This window comes from Coenobita brevimanus, chromosome 110 (genome assembly GCF_032717465.1).
Source record: "Coenobita brevimanus isolate Jiangsu-jjx chromosome 110, ASM3271746v2, whole genome shotgun sequence".
Lineage (NCBI taxonomy): Eukaryota > Metazoa > Arthropoda > Malacostraca > Decapoda > Coenobitidae > Coenobita > Coenobita brevimanus.
Genome location: NC_137063.1, coordinates 44262682 through 44288233, shown reverse-complemented (window position 1 = coordinate 44288233; position 25552 = coordinate 44262682). Strand labels below are relative to the sequence as shown.

The following is a 25552-nucleotide window of genomic DNA, read 5'->3' as shown; positions in this document are numbered from 1 at the left end:
CTGAGGCAACCCTCATGGAGAAGCCTGATCAGGCCTTTGACTTCATGTGTACGTAAGAGGGAGGCTCCTCTCAAGTGGCAGCCGTGCAGTAACAAGGAGAACAAATTACAGGCTGATCACAATCTTAGCTTGAGCAGGTAGTGACAGTATAAGTGACACATGACCAACTACAATGGCACTGAGTAGAGGACATACCTCCACCAAGGCCCAACATGCAGTTCCTTTTAATTCAGTCAAGTCTAATCCAATATCAAACCTTTATCTGGATCCACACCCAAATTTAATGGAGTCTATTCTGGACCAAGGCCCATTTTTAAACCAATTGTGTGGAAATCCGTCCGGTAGTTTTTGTGTAATCTTGCTCACAAATGAACCAATCAACCAACAAACAGACAGGGGTGAAAACATAACCTCCTTGGCAGAGGTAAAGATAATATAGGGAAGTTTATGAATGGAAGTGATGTGAGTTGGATGGAGGACATCCTGATGCTAGAGGACGGGGTGACAGGGTGGCAATTTGTTTGTTGCCACCCCCTCCAAGATTAAGGAGTCTGGCTATAGATAAGATAGAGTGAGATACGGTCAGGCCACAGTGTGTGATGGGGTTACATCAAGTGAAAACTTGTTGCAAACTGATTTATTGTATTCCGAGGTCGATTTAATGTGGGTTCAGTGGGGATGCATTGGGGGTAAAGGGCCATGTAACTTAAAATCTCAAAAAACATTTCTGTCACCCACATGAATATGTCCTAGGTTGGTCTGAGTTGTTACCAAGGGTCTCCTCCTGGGGCTAAGGGACAACTGGAGTGCCTGGGCAATCAGTCCAGGTCCTCAGGTGGAGGTGAGAGATGAGTAAAGCGAAGTGATGAGGTTAAGGGAAAGAGTGGCAGTGAGGCCAAGGGAGAGTGTGGGGATGTGGTGGCAAGGATGGATGGTGGTGTGGTGGTTGGAGAGGGTAGGGGTGAGCTAGGCAGTGATGAAAACAAGACAGGCAGGTGAGGCAGGACTTGGCATTTGCACCCCATCATTAATGGCCTTGGCTTTCCCTTGGTGCTGGTGGTTGTAACATGGAGAAGGTGCTGGTAATCTGCCATACTGCCTTTATCTTAGTCACCAGGAACTCCTTGTAAGACCTGCAGTGTTGCTTTGTGCTGTACATTGCTGCATCACTCCTCACCAGGTTTGGGTCCTTGTCCTGGTTGTATGAAATTGTGTCATCAATCTTGGCAAGGAACTCCTTCGGCATCTTGATATCCAGAACGCAAACGGACCCGTCCTCACCACCTTCCTGTGCCTCTGACATCAGTTCCCTTAGCTCAATGAGCTCTTCTGTGAAGGGTTGTATGGTTCTGGCTCTCCATGACCTTTCGTACATCAACTTTGTTGACCTTGTCAAGCCCTTCGTCATGTGAGAGGTTGAAGATTTCACGGCGGATGGTCTCCACTGTTGGGAAACCTGTGAAGGAGTGATCACACTCTGGTCTTCCTTTCCTCCAGATGGCATTCAGTGTGCTTCGCTATACCAGTTTCCATACTATCATGGTGTTGTCAATGGCATTCATGTATTTTTGTTTTTTTAAATGGGCCACTGTATCAGTCTCCCTTAAGTCACTCACCTTCACCAACAACTCCATGGTGCAGCAGAGGTAGTGGGCCTTAAAGGCGGTGATTACACCTTGGTCCATTGGATGGAACAACGACATGTTGGGGAACAGGTATGCCACTTTGATATTGTTCGCCCAGTCCTCCATGCTGTCAAGGTGGCTCAGAGCATTGCTCTGGCTGACATAGTCACACAGGTTGGGGGTCAGGTAACCTGCTATGTATAGTCAGCAGAGTGAAGAGGTCTGCCAGTGTCCAATGCCCAGGGGTTCTCCCAGTGTTATACAAGCAGGGGTTTCAACTGCAGGTCTTCCTCTGCATTTGCACCATGTAGGAGGATGAAGCAGTCCTTGGTTACCTTACAAACTGGTGAATGTCTTTCTTCCATGCTAATGTAGGTCTTATGGGAGATACTAAATACACTTGACACTTGCAATGTAAAAATACAAGGTATGAAGCCCAGTACAAAACTTGAAACACTCAAGGGGGAAGGTGCTAGAGAGGGGTAACGTCACATGGTGGTAATATTATATTTAAAGCATCCCTCCCTCCCCATTCCCCAAATGGATGTGGTGAACTACAGGAGAAGAGCATCTTCACCCTGCAGTCCTCAGATGTGGCTGGGGCACCACTGACGACAAAAATCATGCATGGTAAAATGGAATGCCAAGATACACCATTCATCCATCCATCCATCATCCAATCCCATGTTGCCCCATGAGGAGCATAGGAGCCCGGGGCTAGGCAAGTTGGGGCTGACATTTAAGATGAGAGTGACCAGCCTCACTTATCCCTGAGTGGCATTACATGAGCAATAAACCCCAACCATCCATTGGATATAAACCTACACAGGCTCAATCTGATTTGAGTGCCTTGATTACTCACTAAACCACCAGGTGCCATAATTTGGTTTTATGGTTACCACCCAGCATAGTATATGGCTTCCTGGTGTACAGGAACCACTTGGTTTGTCACTCAGTGTAGAGTCACCCACAGGCAGAAGGAAGAGGTAAGAATGAAAGACAGACAGAAAAGTGAATGTAAAGTCACCCATAGGCAGAAGGAAGAGGAAAGAATAAGGAAAGTCAAGAGGAAGGAAGAGAAGAAAGGGCAGACACCCAAAGCAGTACTACATTGAGTGCCTGGATGGTGAGCATCTCCAACTACCACCTGAGTGTTACATGAGTAAGTCCTCAATAAAAGTCTCCTTCTTTGACACTTTTTTGCTATTAAGTCCACAAAAAAACTGCATAAAAATAGTGAAGTTTCATTGCAACCTGAAAACTGCCAATTTTGTTTGTTTACCGTATCAGTTGTGTGAAAAGAATTGAGAAAGATTGGAACATACGGTATCTTGGACTTGTAATGAGGACTGCCGGTACTTAATACTGTACATACTTGACAGGTATCCACCTTACATTAGTAGGGTACTTACCTTGACAATTCAGCTTTCATCTTAGTAGGATTCAGTGACTCTGCAACATAATCATTTTTAGCAATCAAGATAATTATTTAACAATCAAAATCACAAGTACTTAACCTTATGAAGGTCTGTGCTAGTGGAACTTGTAAACTCAGCATATATCAATATACTATATGCAAGATTTATTTAATCCAACATACAACAATCTCCTTGTGGCTAAATTGTACTACTGTATATCTTGCAAAATAACAGATAACCTCATATAACCCACACTTTTTTCTGTAAGCAAAATTACAAAATTTCCTGACTCCACAAGATACATGTACTTCCATTCATTAGTAATGAATACAGCACAGTGCTGTGAATGAGGAGTAAGAAAGAACAAGAAAAACAGAGGTGCATTTATTCTATTGCTGTTCAAAAATGTAAATAAAAACAGTTCTGAACCAGTAGAGGAATCCTTACATTAAACAAACATTAACACAACATTTCCTAATTCTGATGTCCCATCCACTGACTCCCAAAACTAACACAGTTGCTACCTCAAAATTATGTCAGTTTTTAAACTAAACTAGCATTTTGGAAGTTATATAGTAATAATCATTCCCAGTCTCACCTCCAGACATTCAGTCTAGAAATACCATAGTACCGTACTTGGAATATCTTTTTGTTTCTGTTTTGAGAAGACAAACAACACCACTAATCCATTGGATTATACAGAACTGTAAATTATATATGAGCATCTTTCCTCTGGCAAAATAAAAAATATATATATATACAATACTGTCACATTTTAATCTTTAAAAAGGGCTAATGTTGCACAATTTACTCATGAAAATTATATCCTAATGCATGTAGTTCTGAGTCAGTGGTATCAATGGCTCTAGGTCACCAGAGTTTGGCAAGCAACAACGAACTTGGCTAAAACTGGCAATTTGTCCTGTAAAAATACAAAAATGCAGTCCATAAGAACAAACAAGATGCCAACACCACCAAATGTCAGTGGCACTGGTCCCATCTCTCTTCAGTGAATGCATTTTGATATTATGCTGGCAATTTTAACCTTGTCCAGCCCACTTTACTGTATTTCATTTTCCTTTTTTAACAGTGAAAACCTGGATCAACAGGCACACCCACAATAAGGCTTAAATTGTCTTGACACCATGAGATATATTCAAGTTAGAGACATGGGCAACCTTAACAACTGATTTTTTGTTTCTTTTTATCATTTCTATTTGCGACAATTTTGCCACACTTTTGAATTATCAGGTGGGCATAATGCAACTCCAAGGAACAACTTCAGAGGTCTAGGATCTACGTCAGTGTAAAACCCTGACTTACTTTGTCCCTTTCATTAAACTCTCCCTGATGCTGTGTTCATATTTTCCGATATGTTTTACTTCAGTAAAGAAAAGTTCACAGTCCACTATGATAAAAAGAAATATTTTATCAGTCACAAAAATTTGAGTCATAAACCTCAGAAGCTGTTCAATTGCATAATAACATATATCACATGTAAAACAGTATAGAAAAATCTTTAAATTCATGATGTGATGGAGTGCTTGTAGTCACTGCAACCAACAAGTATTCTGTAGAAAGTTTTAATTATTCTTGCCTTAATGCTTCTGCAACAAAATATGAATCTGTAAGGCAGGTTTGCAGAGCAGAGCCCAAGCTGAACTTAAGAGCTCAGCAAAGAACACGCAGGTGAACAAGTCAAAGTCCAGAAAAATTACAAACAGATAAGTTTACAATAATGATTCTGAGCACAGTTTGTGATGAGAAATGCTGCGACGAGCAATAAATTCCCAGTCACCTCTCCTTATCAGCTGAGATAAATACTACCAATAGGGAGAGTGAAGGGTTGCAATTTGGCTCAGTAGAATGCTGAAAACCAGTGGTGTAGGATCTCAATTATCTTCAAGAATGGAAATCCATGATATAACAATACTGACCTATCCTCTACTCTTGGTCATAAATGATACATAGCTCACTCCTCCAGCTTGTCGCAAAGGAATGAGCTACTAACAGTTGTCTTCATACAGTACAAAATAGGTCATATGGTCATTGTTATGCTTTCATAAGGCTAAGAGGAGGTGAGGAAACAAACTGACATAAAGTACAGCATACAAAACACATTCTCTCAAGAAAACCTGAATAAGAAATACAGGGATCAGTAGTACTGTAAACAGTGATTTCATAACTTTTCGGAGAAGCACGATTATCATGCAGTACATGACACCTGAAACTATATTACATATCACATTTCATTTATGTTACTAACAAGGACTTCTTCCAGCACAGACAAACCTGGCATTTAACTGCATGACCAACAATGGTCTGAAAAGGGACAGATCACATGAGGTTCACATTGACAGCATTCACAGACTTTCAGGATTGAGAGAGAAATGAAAAGACTTATTGGACAGTGTTCACTTTAAAATGATCCACCTCCTTCTTGCTTCCTGACACTGCCCCTTCATGCCTAGAAGTGAGACAGGTAGGCAAGCATGCAGGCAGGTAGGCAGGCAGGCAAGGCTTGGTACTGTCACTAGGTTGGTGATGGGCAGATGATCTGTGATCGAGCAATTCTTCACTTCTTCTCCCAGCTTGTGCTCTTCTCTGTTATGAACAAATCATTTTCTTTTATAAGTGCATTTGTATACACTGTAAAAAGCTTCCTCTTCCCTCTCTTCTTGCACCAAGGAAATATATACATATATCTATACAAAAAAAAAAAAAGTTACAGAAGTATGTTTGATCACTTAAGCACCAATTCCCAGTTACTAGCACATCCTTGCTCATCTTAAAAAGTGTTCTGTGACATTGTTATGAAAAGCCATGATTAGATAGAAATAAAGGTAAGCTCTTGGCATTTGTAAGGCAATAATGACACAGTTGCAGCCCAAGGTATGCGTGTAGTGAGTCCTTGGTTCACCCCAGACGCGACCTGTGGCCTTAGCCAAGCAACTGTCTATATTCACAGATAATTCAGTGCAGCACACTTTAGTAGGACTCGAAAAAATATACGAGTAATTATGAATAATGAATAACACTCTGGTGAATGATGTAACACTGAAGCATTGTTCTTCACCAATGATAATGAAGGGCAACTTACGAGCCCAGCGTCCCAGGGTTACCGTAAGTAGGAACAAAGATTATACTGTATATAATTTCACACTGTGGATCAAAATATGATACTGTAAACATCAGAAAATTGTGGAATGGCATACTATAAAATCTAGGATACAATCACAGGGCTCATTCACACAGGGAGAGGACCTTTTCTTAACACCATCTTAAACCACCATAATGATATTGTTGAACTTAATGGACAATGGTGGAATTAGCCAAAAAGTACTGTATGTTAAAATTTCAGATGTACATGTCTTGATGAACACCAGCAGACAAGTGCACACACAACAGGATGGAGCACTCACTAATAGTTCACTGACCAAGTTCGGAGTGATCGGAGTAGCAGTGTTCTGGCTCGGTTGAAAGTTTGAATCATTAGAGCAGCATGGCAAGTAATGATGATACTGGTGTTTCTCTAATCCTGGGTGACGGCGTAAGGTCCTCTTGTATTCCCAGCACCAATGAGACCCACCAATCGTTCAATTATCATTCACACAGGAGTCATGATTTCTCCTCCCACTCGACGGGAACAAACAGACCAAGAGCAGCAGAAAATGTGTGATAAGTTCTCAGTGTAAATCTCTTTGTCAACATCCATAATTTACTGGATCGACGAGTTCATATTTTCCCATCCTTGCTTGATAGGGGACGTTTTTGCCCAGTAGGGGACTTGGGGCAAGGATGGGTAGGGGGTGAGGGTGGGGAGCTTTTCCCCATTTACAACCTCCCTCCCAGCCTACCCCAGTACTAAGGAACTTGGGACAGAGAAGGAAGGGGTTGATTCCTTCACCTCATTAAGGTTAAACAACAATTTTGATTTGTAATAATGCATTTCTATACATGTTTTGACTAATAAAATTGCAAGTTTATTTTTTCACAGTGTTGTATTACTGTATGTGATAAACTTTGTCAATAATATACAACTAAGTAAAAAACTATAACATGTAGTATTTCAAACTCTTCTCTAAACACCTTGCAGATAAATACAGTTCTATGTTTTACTGAATCATCTCCCTGCTTCATACACAAACTGGCTGTCCTCTGTCCTAGAATTTTGATATACTGTACTGTAGTTTCATAAACCATGTGTGGCTGAATCAAAGAGAAATCAATTATTATAAAGTACCTTAACAAGAAATTCATATTTGAAAAAGAAGACGACAGTGGGAGGAATATTGTAAAAAGACAAAATCAATAATATTGCTACCTAGCCTCTGTACAGATGACAGAAGAAAATACATCTGTAGATCAGATGCTTCAAAGTTAAAAACTTCCTAATGTAGCATCCTCACTCTCAAGCAAACCTGGACTACTGCACCAATAAGACAAGTGGGGGAACTGTCACTAGTGGTCGAAGAAAACCTTTGATAGTGACCACTGTTTTCCTGTATGACCACTGATGCATGTCCAGGAAAGCTTGAAGGACCCTGAAATACATGAGCACTTTGCTGCGGGTGTGACTGTACGGCTGTTTTATCAAGCCGATGTATCTGTGAGCCGGATAATGTGCTTTTATTATCTTCCTTATGACGGGCAAACTAAACTCAGGGTTGAGCTACTTTCCAGGGACTACTAGAGAGCCAGCGAGTTCAAGGTATCAACTTTTTTTAGGATTTGCATAGTTGGAACCTCCTAGCAACAACAACTGTGAACTTGCCTACAGAGGTTGAGAGTCTGCGATCCCACACAGAAGCAGAGGATAACACACGGTATTTACTCATTCAAGCGTTCATGTTATGTACAGTTTTTCAGTTACTGATGAGATAAAGAGCATAAGAATGATGTGTCAGCATATAAAATAATGAGAATTATGTTAAAACCACTAATTATATTCATCTTAGTTTTATAGCAAAGAACTGATGTAAACAGATAAAACAGTATGAAGCACACACGAACAGAGTGAGTAGTGAAGCACATGTGAGCCCCCTTGCCTGTGTTTGGAGGGGCTGCATCGACCCCCCTCACGCTGGGATGAACTGGAACATAACAAACATAGAATAAACTAAAAATATGCTACAGGAGGCTGAGATGGTCTACGAGTGCAGAGGAGGAAAATGGGATGGTGGTGGGTGAGGGTAGGTTAGGACGGCTGAGGCACAACGACCGCCCTTTGTTAATCATGGCGGGCGGGTGAAGTGTAGCGGGCGGGTGGTATGTAGCAGTGGGTGGTAGTGGTAGTGGTGTTGGTGTGGTGGAGTGCAGCGCTGGACTCTTTGTTTTCTCTTAGATGTAGGAGTAGGGTCCATCAGTGAGGGCGCTACACAGGAGGAGTCAGGAATTATCTTCTTTGCTCATGTCGCCTCGGTTGGGTTTGTACTCCAGGCCCGGGTCGAATTGCATGAGCACGAAAACCTGGTCCGTGGGCAGCAGAGTGAAGTCGTCCGGGGGGTTGGTTATGACGTACCTCTTGGACGACGCGTCACAGGAGCTTGACGTGTCGCGGAATCTGCAGTCCAAACCAACGCCAGATTGAGGAACCAAACGGAGTGTTCTGTAAATCAATTTCATATCTCACGAGCATAGCGAAGACACTGTTTTGTCAATTTAAAGAGAGTGAAGATGACTTTTTGCTCCCCATCCTTGAAAATAAAAACAAATTTACAAGCTGCCCAACAGGCCATGCTACTGTACAAGAAGTGCAGAAACGTCTCATAAGCAGTGTGTTTAAAAAGCAGGATTACATACTTTACAAAGCCTACTTTAGGCAGGCCTGAATAAGTTATGGTAGGATTTTAACAAGCCAGGTGCATACACAAGTTATGATACATTACAATAGCTTAATTTAACAAAGTCTATTGATGCAAAAGGCTCTCTTATTTAGAGGTCCGCTCTTAATCAATACTGAATACAATAGAGGGTGAGAAAGTGCACATAAGCTGAAATGTAAATACATGGGAGGGAAAGGTGGAGGGAGTGAACAGTGACATAGGAAACAGAAGTGATATAAGGCAAATTTACACTTCTTATTCAGACAACCGTTTTATTTTCCTCCTCCATTTCACAGAAGCAAAACAAAACATTGCTGTTACATATAACTACTTGCATAAAATTTACCTCCTATCACCCCTCACACATAATTTTTTGTTACCGCAAAAGTTGAGGTAGCAGTGAATAGAAGGGTGTAGAAAAAGGGTGATATAGCATTACGGAGTGGATAAGGACAATGAATAGGCAGGTGATGTGGGTAAAGAGTGGGGTGCTGGTGTGAGGCAGGGTGGGATGGAGGCATACCATGTAAGGTGAGCTGGGCATGGTGAGGGTGGTTAGGCGTACCATGTGTGGTAGGCAGGGTACGGTGATAAGAAGTGGTTGGGTTGGGCGTACCATTATGAGCTGGGCAGGACTGGGAAGATGAGGAGAAGGATGATGATGGGGCAGCTTACTTACCTGTACAGGCCGATGCACAACATCCCATAATTGCGCAGTGCAGCACAGAAAAGGTCCCCATACTTGCCTCCTTCGCCAAACTGTCCCAGTGGACCATCATAGAGAGAGATTTGTCCAACTTGGCATCGGTCACGGTTGGCTAACGTCTCTGGAGTGCTGAAGGGAGACAATACAGATGTCTTTTACAGGTACACAGTTACACATGACAGTCCAAGGATAGCAGACATGCCCTTCTTATACGATACAAGCCATCACTCTCTAAAGCTAATGGTACAAGCTAATATATCCTAACTCAAGAACTGTAGTCTGTTTGATACACAAGATTATACACAGCACTTGAGGATCTAACATGAGACTGCAAGCTTCATCTATACAATTACAGTAAAAGCCCTCCAATCTAACCACCAATAATCTGAATATCCCAATACTCCAAATTTGTCAAGGCGAAATTTTTCTAATTTTTCTGAGCTTTATCTAAAGATTTATCTGGCTTGGACTAGCTCTTTGACTTGGACGTACCAGCCTGCAACTATTCATCTACAATGCTATGCATATCCAGTAAGTAAAACAATAACTCATATCATTTAAAGTGTTTAAAGAACATGTACATATTTGTAATGTTTTCAGAGGTCCCTCTCTCAACAGTCCAAAAAAGCCAGTAGTCCAAAAGACCCTCGGTCCCCTGTCATTCGGATTACAGGACTTTACTGTACTTCTCAGCCCTAATCAGCCTGACTTAACTATAATCCATAGTCTGTCCTAGCTATCTACTCCATCTTGTTTTTCACTTGGCATGCCAGTTTACAGCAGTCTGTTCAATTCCATCCTTAGCTTACTCATAACACTCTAACTAAACTAGCAAACATTCAGCCAGCCCTTTTCAGTATACTGAAATCTGGTATACATCCACTGGGCCAACACATATCCCAGTCTACCCTACAATTTAACAGCCTGACCAAACTCACCTATATCCACCTCTGAGCCCAGCACCTTCTGCCAGTATCAACTCTAGCTCAGGTGTGGCACCCCCTGTGATCAGGGAGCGGATCAACGTCAAGGCATTTTGGTTGAAGTACGTCTGCAGATGGAGACCAGGTATTATTTGCCAAAACAAAAACTAGTAATGAGTGATAATTGTAACATTAAAAAATTATTTCAACTTTTGTTAAGTTAACTTTCTAAGGAAAAAGCATGACTGCTGAAAATATTGCAGGGCAGCATAAGCATTTGCACTGCAGTTATTTCTGGGAAAAAAATTCTTGTGCCTACATTCATAACCTATCTGTATCCCTATCTATATGTACAGTATATACTATCTATCCATCTGTATACCACATTAATATATATATATATATATATATATATATATATATATATATATATATATATATATATAAGATATATATATAAGTAATCCCTCTAATATCCGGACACCCACTATCCGGACATCCCCACTAACCGGACATAATCGTCCCGGGATCCAATATTCCCAAAATGGTCCGAAAACCACACACACACACACACACACACACACACACACACACACAAAATCCCGCCCGTAATTTGAACTTGGCGTGCGGGGCACGGGACAGCTTTGTTGTGGCGTGTCATTCCTCTGACGTCCGCTAGAGCGCCCCTGCATCCTCCCCACTTTCCACCTGTCTCTTGTCATGAGTGAACGCTCGCCGTCATGGTGCGCAGTGTGAAGAGAATGGACTTTTGAGTGCCAATGACTAAGTTCAGTGCAAGACTTCTTGAACAGTGTACTGCAAGTGCTACAGGAAATCCTTCTTACTGTCAGAGTCTGAGAGGAGGCAGTTATTCATCGAGATGGCCATGGACTTGCTGTAGGTAGGCAGAATGTTTCATACTGTACTCTACTGTATTTTCCATACTATACTTACCTCAAACACCTCAGTTCACTCTTTTATGTCTCTTATTGGTGTCAATATGCTGTGTCTTAGGTGCTATGCATGTGCAGTAGGGAGGTATTTTTCTAAGTCAGGCTAGGTTAGGATCCATAACTACCAGTCCTGGAGCCAGGAACTTGTACGTACCCAGAATGTTTAATATTGTATGAACCTACCTGAAAAACCTCATTTTATGCTACTTTTGCATTTATTTCAGTCTTTTATGTCCCTTATTGGTGTGATTTGGGTCTTAAATAGGTGCTATGCATGTCCAGAGGGAGTTGTATAGGTGTTTTTCTGAGTTAGGGTCCATAAGTACAAGTCCAGAAGGCTGGGGCCCAATATCCGGACAGGACCACTATCCGGACATGCCTATGGCTCTATTACGTCGGATATTGGAGGGATTACTGGATATATATATATATATATATATATATATATATATACACAGTAAATCCTTGTTATCTAAGGGGGTTAGGTTCCAAGGACCCCCATGGAAGGCAAATTCCGCAGATACTCAAGTCATCATCATAAAATGGAATACAGTAATCCCTCCACTGTCCAATGTAATAGAGCCAGCCAAAGGCACGTCCGGAAAGTGGTCCTGTCCGGAAAGTGGGCCTCTGACTGCTGGACTGGTATTTAAGGACCCGAACCCAGCCTAACTTTGAAAGCCTCCTAAATAACTCCCTACCAGACATGCATAACACCTATTTAAACCTATTTAAGACCCTACTCACATCAATAATGGACATAAAGCATAAAATAAATGAAAAGGAACCAGAGAATGAGGAATTACAAGTGAGTATGGAAAATACTTAGCCCTTGTGTACAGGGTACTGTACTTACAGCACGTCTGTGGCCACCTTTTCTAACTCTAAGGCTCTGGTAGTTGTGAAAATGCTCTTGAAGAACGTACAGTAATCGTGTTGTGTTACACTTAATTCTTTGCACGGTGAGTTATAACTGTTTAACACTGACCATTCTTCTTAACTGAATCACCCCATTTTCAACCGCCACTTTGCACTCCACACTTAATCCTTTGCTCTCTGAATTCTAATTTCTTAACAGTGCATAACACTGTAAATTCCCATGTGGTCTAGTGGCGAGGTATTGCGGTTTATTCACCATTTATTCATAAAAACGAGCATGTGCGATATCAATTACAATGGACGTCTTCCCTGAACGAAGGTTAGGCAGTAACTGGGGACAGGGTTGCCAGATCTGAACTCGATCATATAACCAAACTCTTCAATTTTCATTACCAAATTTAACTTTTCATTACCAAATTCTTAAAGGAAGCATTTATTCTTCACTAATTATGTATACAAGTGGAAATACATGTAATCACTCTCCTTATAATTAACCCCTTAACCGCAGGGCGTCACTTTCGTGATGCTCGGGAACAAGGGATCATACCGCGGGGCATCTCTTTTGTGATTCTGTGTTATTTTGAATTCGCCCAGGCTTTCAAGTGGTGGCTTGTCTCAACTATCAGTACTACCAGTGTCCAACTATACTCATTTCTGCTAATGTCACCTGTACTCCCATCCACTGTTGACAATTTAGCCATTTTTCTCCTGTCCTTGACTCCCCCCCTCCTTACCTCCCCTCCATTACCCTCTCCTCCCACCTGACCAGCTGCGGTGCACTACACAAATCCTGGACGTTTTTTTTTCTACTCATTTTATCGATTAAAATGTGTCCTTTGCCCTATTCTTATACAAAATAATATATAAAAGAAAAAGAAAAGGTAATTGATACTGCCTTACATCTGGAATGGGCTAAATATCACCTGGCAACACCCCACATGCAATCGTTCGCTAATTTTCCCTGTTTATTTCCCCTTGAAATATGCCGTATGACCTGTTCTCATAATAAAAATATATATAAGGAAGGGAGAAGCCTAAGTGATACTTACATTCACCTCGAACTACCTAATTTATTATGTATTGTCTAGATTTCCTGCCAATTATTTCACAGTGTATATATTAGCAGCTGTCACCATGCTGACATTGGCAACCTTTAACTGCCCCTAGGCCACAGCATTCAGTTTACTGTCATCTTTCAAGGTGAAACCACGTCGGATTCGCGCCTGTCCAATTCCACCGCCTTAAAGCCCCATGTAAAGGGCCCTGTGACCTCTACCCCTACTAAACCTCGTGTGTAAGGTTAAAGGGCTAAGCGACTCTGCTGTGGAACGTGAACTGGCTAGTGTATCAATGATAATGATGGACAGTGACTACGATCTTTCTGGTGACTCTAGAACAGTGCAAGTGGAAATGTAAATAATGTGTAAATAATGTATAAACAGCAAGTGAAAGCAATGAATGTAAATATAACTGAACAGTGGAAAATAGTTTTATAAGTTACTGCAAGTGACAGTGCATAACATTGTGTAAATAAAATAGAAATGTAAAAAATGTAAATAAAATAGAGAATGTAAACAGAGAAATGTAAATAAGTAGTAATATAAGAATACGAGTATATAAACTAGGAGTAATGAAAGTAAATGTTTCGCTCTAGCATGTATGAATACTGGGAGTTTGAAAGTGAAAGTGACAGCTTTGCTCTCTGCGCTAGTATACAGAACGAGAAAGTGAATGCCTGGAGTGAAAATAAACTACTAGTACTGAAGGAAATTTATAGATAAATATTGTATATATAAATAAGTGTAATAAAGTACTAGCAATATAAAGTGTGAGTGTGTTTATAAATAATAAATGACAGCTCTGCCTCAGGATACCATCGGGGAACCAGCATGGGAGGAAAGCTCGTATGCACTCGTAATTTACATTGCTTTTACAGTGGTTTTTTTTTGGAATATGGATTCCAAACTACTTGAAATTCATAGAATAGTGTTTGTAGTTATAATATCAGGCAGTGGTAACCATATTATGGGGTATCGGGAAGTGTAAAGTGGAGACTTTGTTACCCAACTTCAGAAGTCTCCACAAGTCCTACGATTGTTGACGAATGCTCAACAAACATCCCAGGGGAAAGCTGACGGTATGTGCCACACGCATACCTAATTATAATATTCTAGGACTAATAACTGATTTTTGGCACATTTTTAAAAAGTCAGTCGGAGCATGAATATCCTCACGGGACGCGCAAGGGGCGCAAAAACATTCCCACCGTGTAGGGTTTAACAGCATGTTGATTATTTTCACACTTTGTAGGCTAGCAGATTAATCAGAATGAGCAAACAATCCACCCTCTCCATCCTGTGTATCCTCATACATGTGAAAAATCCGTTTGTAGTGCAGTATTCTGATTCTTTATCAAACGAATTTTTCATTACCAAATTGGTCCACATTTGGTAATGAAAAATATCAAATGGCAACCCTGACAGGGGAGGGGGGAGCGGGGAGGAAGGAAGGGGTGAAGGGGCTGTGATGTAAACAGCTTTTCGGCACTGCGCAGCAATTTCAAATTACCAGTGGGAAAAAATTCAGATTTAGGGGGGATTTTTTTTCTTTTTTTGGCCATTTTTGGGTTCCGAAGGTCAAGACCCACAATGTCTGGTATAAGTGGGAAGTCCGGAAAGTACAGGGATTACTGTATTATTTCCACATAAGCTAAGCACATCCCTGAAAAAATAAAAACATACTCATTACAAATACATATTAACACTCACCAAAAGATTGGGTGTTCCCTTCATAACCTTTGTGCAATGCTGACGATTGCTGTATGACGATGATGATTGCTGTACATGTATAGATGATGATGATGATGGTTGCTGTATGATGACGACGATGATTGTAGTGCAGTTCCTACAGTGCCAATGTGGTGAGGCGATGAGATGTGTGGCGGCACTGTAGGTAAGCTGTGAGTCTAGTCTGACCCTTTTCTGTGCCAGTGATAACACCTTACACTCTCTCTTTGGCTTAGAAGGACTGTTTTTATCCTTTACTTGTTTCATGGGAGCCACTTGCCACTTACACAATGAAAGTACAGTAGAGCTGTATACACTAGAAGGGCGACGATGACATAACCAACGAAAGAATGGTGTTGACAATAAGACTGGAAGAGTGGTGCCGGGAATGCCCATGGGTGCAGGTATGCTAACTATAGCGACAACAGAAGTGTGTCTTGCATGCCAATTTCAAACAAAGTTACAGTGTATAGTACAGTATTAAAATAAATTCGATCCGCAGAAACATAAATCTGTGGATGGATATTTCGCGGATAAAAGTGTGTACTGTATATACATACATATAATACATATATATATATATATATATATATATATATATATATATATATATACACAGTATACACACACACACACGCACACACCGTAAAAAGTTTTGCAACACTCATCCTTCTGAGAGTAGTTTGAAGTGTTGAATGATTGTCTGCATTTCATCAGCTCCTGTCTAGTTGTACTTGGTGACTCTCCTAGATCCACTGCCATACACTGCTTGCCACAAGCCTTCAATGCTCATGGATTTCTCATAACAGGAGAGTGCATGTACATTGCTTCCAGCCCTGTCCACTTTTTTTTTTTTTTTTTTTTTAAGCATTTTGCTTTTACCCCCTACTTCTCACAGTCCTTGCTCAAGATGCATGAGAAGAATGTCACATGAGGAAAAAGTCAGAATCCTCACATTACAAGAAGATATGGTCCCTGTTAAGAGAAACTGTCAGACTGTAGGTGCAAAGCTGCAGACTGAAGACTGAATGTCACTGCCTGCCTGCTGCTGAACTCTTGCCAATGAAATCATCATTCTGGTCAACCACAGATGACTTTCAAAGACAGAGACACTCTCCTGAGGGGAGAAGTATTCAAATCCCATAGCATAACAGCAGCAGAGTTACAAAGAAGCCGCTCTGAAATCCTGGGACATGTATCACATAGCACCATTCAACATAACCTCTGAGTTAAACTGATCTGTTGTCATGCTGTCAAGAAACGCCTCATCTCAGAAAATATGCATGAAGTGTATCTTAAATCTGCCCATAATTACTGGCACTGAACACCAGAAGGCAAATGCCTTGTGAAAAGATGACACTTCATTTCAATGTGCTAAATTGAGTAATGACAGGAAAAGTCGTCCACGAACAATTAGAAGGTATGACCATCAGTAAAACAGGATAACGATAAAATAGCCTGACCATGTTATGCTTTGGGCCTGAAACAGTGGTGCTAAGGGGAGAGGTAATTTTTATTTCCTCCCACAGAACATTACAATGCATAGTGATTGGTATTTGCAGGTGCTGGAACAGCATTATCATTGCATGCAGTTTATGACATTCATGGTTGTGATATATTTATGAAGATGGGGCACTGTGTCAGCTGGTTCAAGAAAGAGCTCAAGTGGTTTAGTAATTACAATATTCAGGATCTATAATGGCCCACGAACAGCTGTGATCAAACCTCATATTGAAAATAATTGGCTGTACATGAAAAACAACCTTAATTATCAGGATACCTCATCTGTAACCCACCTGACCAAATCCATCAATAGGGTGTGGATACAGGACTAAAATGTGGTATTCTTTCTGAGTCTGATTCCATGCCAAAATGTCTGGAAGTGATCATAAACAATATAGGTTGAACCACCAGTTACTGAGTGGTTAGCAATAGCTTATCATGTTTTTTATCACCATAAAATAACTGTGTATCACAAAAAGGTGGGAGTATTGCAAAACTTTCTGTGGTGTGTGTGTGTGTGTATATATATATATATATATATATATATATATATACTGTATTGTGTGTGTGTATATATTTATATATACAGTATAAATATATACGGAATATATACACAGTAATCCCTCCACTTTCTGATGTAATAGAGACAAAAGCATGTCCAGAAAGTGGTCCCGTCCGGAAAGTGGGCCCCAGCCTCCTGGACTTGTACTTATGGACCCTAACCTACCCTGACTCAGAAAAACACCTATACAACTCCCTACTGGACATGCATAGCACCTAATTAAGACCCAAATCACACCAATAAGGGATATAAAAGACTGAAATAAATGCAAAAGAACCAGAGAATGAGGTTTTAGAGGTGAGTTTATACAATTTTAAACATTCTGGGTACTTACAAAGTTCCTGGCTCCTGGACTGGCTTCAACCACCAGTTTGCACTCCACAGTTAATCCTTTGTACTCTAAATTCTAATTTCTTAAACACTGCACAACACTGTAAATTCCTGTGTGGTCTAGTGGTGAGGTATCGCAGTTTATTCATTGTTTATTCACAAAACACGAACACATGCAGCTTCCATTACGATAAGCATCTGCTCTCAATCGGAGTTAGGCTGTGACTGTTGATAATGGGGTAACAGAGTTGCCAGATCGCAACGGCCACATTACCAAACTCCTCAATTTTCATTACCAAATTTAACTTTTCATTACCAAATTCACAAAGCTAGCATTTATTCTTCACTACTGTACTTATATACACGTACACAAGTTGAAATTCATGTAATCACTCTCCTTATAATTAACAGCATGTTGATTATTTTCACGTTATATAGGCTAGCAGATTAATCAGAGAAAGCAAACAATCCACCATCTCCATCCTGCGTATCCTCACACACGTGAAAAATCTGTTTGGTATTGCATTATTCTGATTCATTACCAAACGAATTTTTCATTACCAATTTGGCCCACATTTGGTAATGAAAAATACCAAATGGCAACCCTGACATGGGAGGGGGGAGGAAGGAAGGGGTGAGGGGTCCATGGTGTAACAGCTGTTTGGTGCCACGTGGCAATTTCAAATTACGGGTGGGGAAAAAATCGGATGGGGGGGATTTTTTCTTTTTTTGGCCATTTTTGGGTTCCGAAGGTCCAGCCCCACAATGTCCGGAAAGTGGGGTGTCAGGAAAGTACAGGGATTACTGTATATATATACTGTGGAGCCTCGGTGGTACAGTGGTAAAGTGTGCATTTTCGTACATAGGATTACGAGGGTTCGCGCCCAGACAGGGTAATAAACTTTGGAAGCGTTCTTCCAACTGAATACTACTGTGGCGGACATAAGGGGTGCTGTGGTTGAACCAGCATTGCATACTTGTATGCTTGCACCCAGTTGGCTTGTGCGGGCTGATTACAGTACACTTGGTTCACAGACTACACACACATCCAAAGCCACTCCAACACTACAATTACAATCACAAGCACTTCTCACCCTACATACAATCTCTTCCAGACAGCCTAAGCCACTTGGTAGAGATACATAGGCTGTATCGTCCCCACTTTGGTCGGGATAGGCCAGTCCTGCAGTGGACACTCAAACGGCTGATGATGATGATGATGATGATGATGATGATGATGTTGCATACTGAATACATACATACAAACATACATATATATACAGTAGGCTCGCCCAGTGCACGTCATCACAGTGCGCGAATCGCATTGTGCGCGAGTGACCAAAAATCATAACAAAAAACCCTGAATGCGCAAGTTTACCCCACAAAACACGAGGTAGAGGCAAGAAGTGGCTTAAAAATGCAATTTTCCATCAGTATGCAACCCCCCCCAACCAGTGCGCCAATAGTGACCTAGAGGCTCATGGGGAAGGTGTTCAAGATGAGTCTACAATAAGATATTGCCAATAACAGCTTCAATAATAACGTTTTCGGCAATAACAGTAAGTTAGAATAGATACCCAGTTTCTATAATAATGATGTTTATTTCGTGAATACCAAGTTGTTATACCGCCAATACGTCCATAACAAGATGAGGAATGAAACACACAAGCAAGAAGAGATGAAGGAAATTGCCAAAAATGTGAGCAGTAACGAGGAGGAGAGGGAGGATCCTCCCCTCACCACCTCCCCTGACTCGCCCACCGCCGTCCTCCACTCCCCCACCTGACTCACCAGCCACCTCCCTCTCCACTTTCATAGCCCCACCTGACTCACCTGCTTCACCTAGCATACCTGCAACCCCCACCATAATGACTGTTGCTGCATTCTTGAAGAAATGTAACATTCAACAGGCTGTAAATTTCTTCATCAAAGCCTGGAATAATACAACACTGGCAACCGTTAAACAAGCGTCGTGCGGCCGGGGTGGTGGCGGGGGCACTGTAAGTGCATTGCTGCGCCTCAGAACTCTTGTTGTTTAAATCCATCAGGCCTGTTGTCTACTGTTGTTAAGGTGACTGCCCATATTTTTATTGTAGCTATATCTGATGTACAATGTCTGAAAAATTTGACCTTTATTATGTCTCTACGGGCCAAAAAATGTCCAGGTATGAGAGGGTACCGCCCATATGTTATTTTTCCCATAAATTCTCAGTGCGCGATTTCACAGTGCACGAGGACCAGGACCGCCCAATCTCTCGCGCACTGTGCAAGCCCACTATATATACAGTGCCCTCGCACAGTGAACGAATTCAGAGTAAACGATTCGCCTAGTGAACAAGCAGGGGATAATCAGGTCTACAAAACCATAATGAACAAGCTGAAACCGAGTGAACAAAGTCAGGGGAAAGAGTTGGCCATAACTGCCATCACCCATATTGAACGACCCACCCCACCATGTAGACACTGCAAAGAGGCCAGATTTGTGCAACCTGTTGAGCAGAATCCAATGGAGGAGGAAGATTTGCCTATGACAAAGATCAGTAAAATTCTAGCGGCAGTGGATGTTCTGAGAGGAGAAACCAAGCCAAATGAAACCAACTACCTTAGGACACAGGAAATGCTCAGTGGAGTAGAAACTACTTTTTGTTATTACATTGAAAGGCACAATATGGAAGTCACGAGAAGAAAACAAGCACCCATCACACGCTACTCCAGTTCCGAACTCAAGAACAACAGGAGCCAGTTGCCTCTACATCGTCTGCTACACTTTCTGGGGAAGACGATGATGATGTGACATCAGTGGTGTTATCTCTGGACTCTGAAGGTTTTATGAGAGTATGGGAGAGGTGAATGAGGCAGAGACACGTGGGGAAGTGGTACAGTCAGGTGATGAGGGCGAGACTGGTGACGGGAACGAAGAAGTGGAAGGTGATGTGGCACTCTAAGTGTATCTCCCTGCCTCGGAACCACCTGTTCTCAAGCCAATCAGGACTAGCATCAGCTCCATTTAAGGTAAATAACCATGTGTTTTATATATCAGTACTGTATGTGTTTGAAATGTGCCCTTTAGTGCATCTCTATGGCTCAAAAGGTGGACTTTGAGGGAGCAGTGCCACCCATATGCTACTGTATTTTTCCCATTAGATATGTTGTTCACAGTGAACAAATTCACAGTGAACAAGCTCATCTACCGCCCATAAACTCATTCACTGTGCAAGGCCACTGTATATATACTGTACATATATAAGAAGATAGACAGATATAGATATATATACAATAAAGTATATATATATAGATACAGTATATATATGTGTATGTGTGTGTGTGTATATATATATATATATATATATATATATGGAGTGAAAGAAAGGAATGAAAGAGGAGAAATGGTGGCAAATTTTGCTAAAATGTATAACATGAGAATAAAGAACACATTTTTTCACAAAAGAACAGAGAGAAAGTGGATCTGGAGATGCCCACATGGAGAAACAAAGACTGAAATTGACTTTGTTATAGCAGATAAGACACGATCACAAATGTCACAGTTATAACAAACTAAATATAGGAAGTGACCTGAGAATGGTGGGTTGCAAACCTTGATTCAATTTTAGAAGTGAAAGAAAGAAGATGATTAAAGATAAAGAGATATTCCCAATAAAAGTAAATGAAAACACACCAACCTTTCAGATGGAAATAAGGAACAGATTTCAGGCTCTAAGTACTTAAATGATGAATGTGATAATGATGAGCTGAATGACAGACTAACAAAGGTGCTAAGAGAATCAGCAAAGGTAGTAGGAAAACCTAATACAGCCAATGCCAAGAAGTATTCAGAAAAGACATTCAAGCTTATGAAAGAAAGAAAGGAAATGAAAGTAAAAACAAAGATGAAATAGAATGAGCGGAATTAAAGAAGCTTATCAACAAGAAACAAAGAGTTGAAAAAAGAAAAAGAAACATGGATCAGATCAAAGAAATCATCAAAAGTGGAAAAAATCTGAAACAGGTCCAAGTAAAATGGCACTAGGAAAACAAATTACAACACTGAAAGACAAAAACAGTGAAGTTATTAAATGCAGCGATAAGATGGTGAAGAGAGTTAAAGAATTTTACAAAGAACTGTATGCATCAAAGACAGTAGTACCAATAGCTAACTTTTCAGCTGACAAGTGAAATATCTGAGGTAACTCCAGACGAAGTAAATATTTCTCTTAAAAATATTAAAAGGGGGAAGGCTCTGGGAGAAGATGGAACAGTAGCAGATTTACTGTTGGATGCAGGAGTAGAAGTACAAAACAGGCTTGCTCACTTATTTACTCAGTGTACAAAAAAGAAGAAAATTCCCAAAACATGGTGTACTGCAATAGTTATTTTCTATCTATCTACCTGTACTGCCAGACAGCATAATCCCGTAAGGGGTGACCATTTGACTTTGAGTTATTTGTTTTACGGGGAGGGGCACTAACCCTCCACCAACCCACTTGCTGACACGTAGGGAGCACATATGATTTGGTTATATGGTTACCACCCAGAGTTGTAAACGGATTCTTGGCTTACAGGAAACCATTTGGCTTGTCACTCAATGTAAAGCCACCTGTAAAGGAAAGAAAAGCAATAAGAAGTGACAGGAAAGATGGGAGAAATGGGAAGAGAGGAGGACAGGCACAGAAAAAGAATGATAAAGGCTAAGGAAAAGTAGGCAGCACTACATCAAATTAGTGGATGATGGTCGCCACCACCTACCACCACTTTACAAAAAAGGTGACTCAAAAGATCTTAGTAACTATTGACCCATTAGCTTATTGTCAGTCATTTACAAACTCTTCACTGAAGTCCTTACGAACAGAATAACAACAAATTTGGAAGGAAACCAACCTCGTGAAAGGGCAGAATTCCGATGCAGGTATTCGACCACTGATCATCTACACACAATGAATCAACTAACTGAGAAAATCAAAGAATATAATAAACCACTGTGCATAGGTTCTGTTGATTACAAAATGGCTTTCGACTCAGTGGAGCACGTTGCAAATATAAATTCATTGCGAGCACAAGGAGTGAATGAGAACAATGTAAAATTGCTCAAAAACATATATAAAGAGGGAACTGTTACAGTTAAATTACACATGGACTTGGAAAAGATTAAGATTGAGAAGGGTGTGCATCAAGGAGATACAATTTCACCAAAATTATTAACAGCATGCCTAGCAAGTATTTTCAGAAAGCTAGACTGGGAGAACAAAAGAGTAAACATACATGGAGAAAGGCTAAACCATTTAAGATTTGCAGATAACATTGTTCTAATCTCAGAAACAGCGGAGACATTGCAAGAAATGTTATATGACCTGAACAAAGTCTCAAAGTAGGGCTAAAGATGAACCGGAGTAAAACTAATGTTTAATCCACAAACACCAAAGAGCATCATCAGACTAAGCAAAGAAACTCTTGAAGAAGTTGAGAAGTTCAATTACTTGGGACAAATACTAAAATTAGCGAAAGATCATGATAGCGAAATTAAAAGACACATTACAATTGGATGGAAAGCTTTCAGTAAACATAGAGACATTATGAAAAGTAGCTTGGCAGTTTGTATGAAACAAAATGTATATAATGAATGTATAATTCCAGCTATGACGTATGACTGTGAGACCTGGAAACTGACAAAATCGATGGAATAATTAATCCATTCTCAGAGAGCAATGGCAAGGTCAATGTTGGGAGTATCTTTGAGAGACAAGAAAAGATCAACTTAGGTGAGAGAGCAGACTAAAGTCAAAGATATCACAGAAGTTATAAAAGAACAGTAATGGAGGTGGGCAGGCCATGTGGCAAGAATAAGGGATAACTGATGGAGCACGAGGTTGACTGACTGGACACTATGAGATTGTAAGCATAGCATAGCAGAAACAGGCCAGACAGGAGGTGAAGAGATGAGACAGAGAAATTTGCAGGGAAAACGTGGCAAAGATTGGCTCAGTCGAGGAATTTGTGGAGAAGGTTGGAGGAGGCCTTTGTTCAGCAGTGGACATGTAATGGCTTCTGATGATATTAGAGAGAGAAAGAGAATATCAGCTAAGCATAAAGGGTAGAAAGATCTCGATTAAGGCTCTTTAATTAACTCAGGACATAAAATAAAGAAGAGAAGCCCTAGGTACAATATCTCCTATGCTGTAGAAGATATGAGGCTGCATACAACACAAGTTCTGGGCAATGGAGTTGTCACATCCCTGTACCAATATAAAATGAGAGAGAGGAGATTTCTATACCATTACTCCTCACCCTTAGTTCACATTTACGGTATGCAGAAATCAGTGGTTGTATTCCTTCCCCATTTTCACCTATAATAACACAATAATCCTCAGACATGATAATCATCATCATCATCATCATAGTTGTAATATAATTTCCCATTTATAAATGAAGAAGCTGACCCCCTAAACAGGAAAATTACAGCACAAAAACACAACCTGCAGAATGTCCACTGAAACGGATCATACATCCATTCACTCATCGATCATGGTTTTGAAATCCTGGACATCATCCCACAGGCATAAATCTTCCACACTGATGCTGTTGTTATTGTTGTTCAACCCTGGTATGTTTGACTGAGCAGACTTGTCTACCACAAATATGCAACTGGGTCCCTATGAGGTAGACTCATAGGTCTCTATACCACTGATACTGCATCTGCATCATAGGGTGGCATGTGCTGTGCAGTGCTCCATTATGCATATGATGTTGTGCAAACCAATTCTATAAACTGGGTACATGTCCTCTCTGGTTCCACCCAAGGGCTGAGCGATGTTCTATGACAAGCCTTGCTAGATGTACTCGACCATATATGTTTATGATACCTCTGATGTGTGGATGTCTGGAGGGAGGCTTGTAATATGTGATACATATTACTGTATTAAGTCATCATCCCAACAAGTGTGGGGTAGAAATACTCCTGTTGACTACCTAGTTAAAAAGAGGGTGCAACCCCTGTCATATGCACATCAATACATACTTTATCCACTTGTGTGTGCTGTTAACTAATTTGCTTCCTCAACTTCCATACTTCCCTTCCTTGCACATTCCCTTATCATATCCAACAATATTCTAAGCCATCCACACCTAATCGAAAGATAACTCACATGTGGAAATTTTGTTATTTGGGGGACATGTCATGTGCTGGAGGTGGGGCTGGAGCTAGTTCTGTGGCTAGAGTAAGGAGTGGCTGGGGGAAGTTCAGAGAGCTGTTGCCTCTCCTCACACTGACAGGGCTCTTCCTACATGCTGAGGGATCTTTGTATGCGGCATGTGTTATGACTCTAATGCTGTATGGTAGTGGGACCTGGGTGGTAAGGGAAGAGGATATTTGTAGGCTCAAATGTATAGAAATGACAATGATTAGATAGATGTGTAGTGAGTCCTTGAATGAGGCCTGGAGGGAATAGGTTTATGTCTGAAGAGTTGAGAGGAAGGATGTGACTGGAGTGTATCGCTGTTGTGATGACAAGAGGTAGACTGAGATGGTTTAGGAATGTGGAGAGGATGCAGGAAGACAACTAGGTGCAGAGAGTGGGAAGTGTTAACCAGACAAGTGTGTAAAAATATGTCACGATAACGAGGTTGGCACTGCAATAGGTCTGTGAGTACAGTTACTATGGCAATGAAGAAGCTGCCATGCTCCTCTACTAACTCCATAATGCTTTGTGCACTCCACACTTACTTAAGAAGTTCCTCAACAGATATCACTGACGGGGATAGGCTTTTGATTTTATTGGCGGTAATGATTTGGAATAAAATGAAATGGTAATACTTTTATGTTAAGGTAAATTTTGATAATACACTGTGAAATGTAGCTTGAATAATGCCTGATTCACAAGGACAACAACTGATGGCTATGAATGGTTAATTATATGAATTTCATATTCACAGAGACAAAAACTGATGGTTAAGAATGTTGGTCATTAGTTATGAGAAATGTGTGAGAAAAGGGCCATCCAGTTCATTACTGAGAGTAGCAGAAGCAGTGTAAAAACACTACTGATCCAGAT

General features: G+C 40.8%; 1 protein-coding gene across 11 annotated transcripts in view; it reads right to left on the bottom strand.

The window, feature by feature from the left end:
- Window positions 1–3413: 3413 nt before the first annotated feature.
- Window positions 3414–25552, bottom strand: part of slo (calcium-activated potassium channel slo) — a 743408-nt gene continuing 721269 nt past the window's right edge. For 8 of the 11 annotated variants that reach the window (XM_080286162.1, XM_080286164.1, XM_080286166.1 and 5 more), the window contains 3 exons: window positions 10513–10625; window positions 9548–9703; window positions 3414–8651 (listed from right to left, as the gene is read on the bottom strand). In XM_080286162.1, the coding sequence (XP_080142288.1) occupies window positions 8432–8651; window positions 9548–9703; window positions 10513–10625 (489 nt within the window). In that variant the 3' untranslated portion in view covers window positions 3414–8431. The remainder of the gene's footprint in view (window positions 8652–9547; window positions 9704–10512; window positions 10626–25552) is intronic. The other 3 variants (XM_080286163.1, XM_080286170.1, XM_080286172.1) reach the window with 1 other exon arrangement.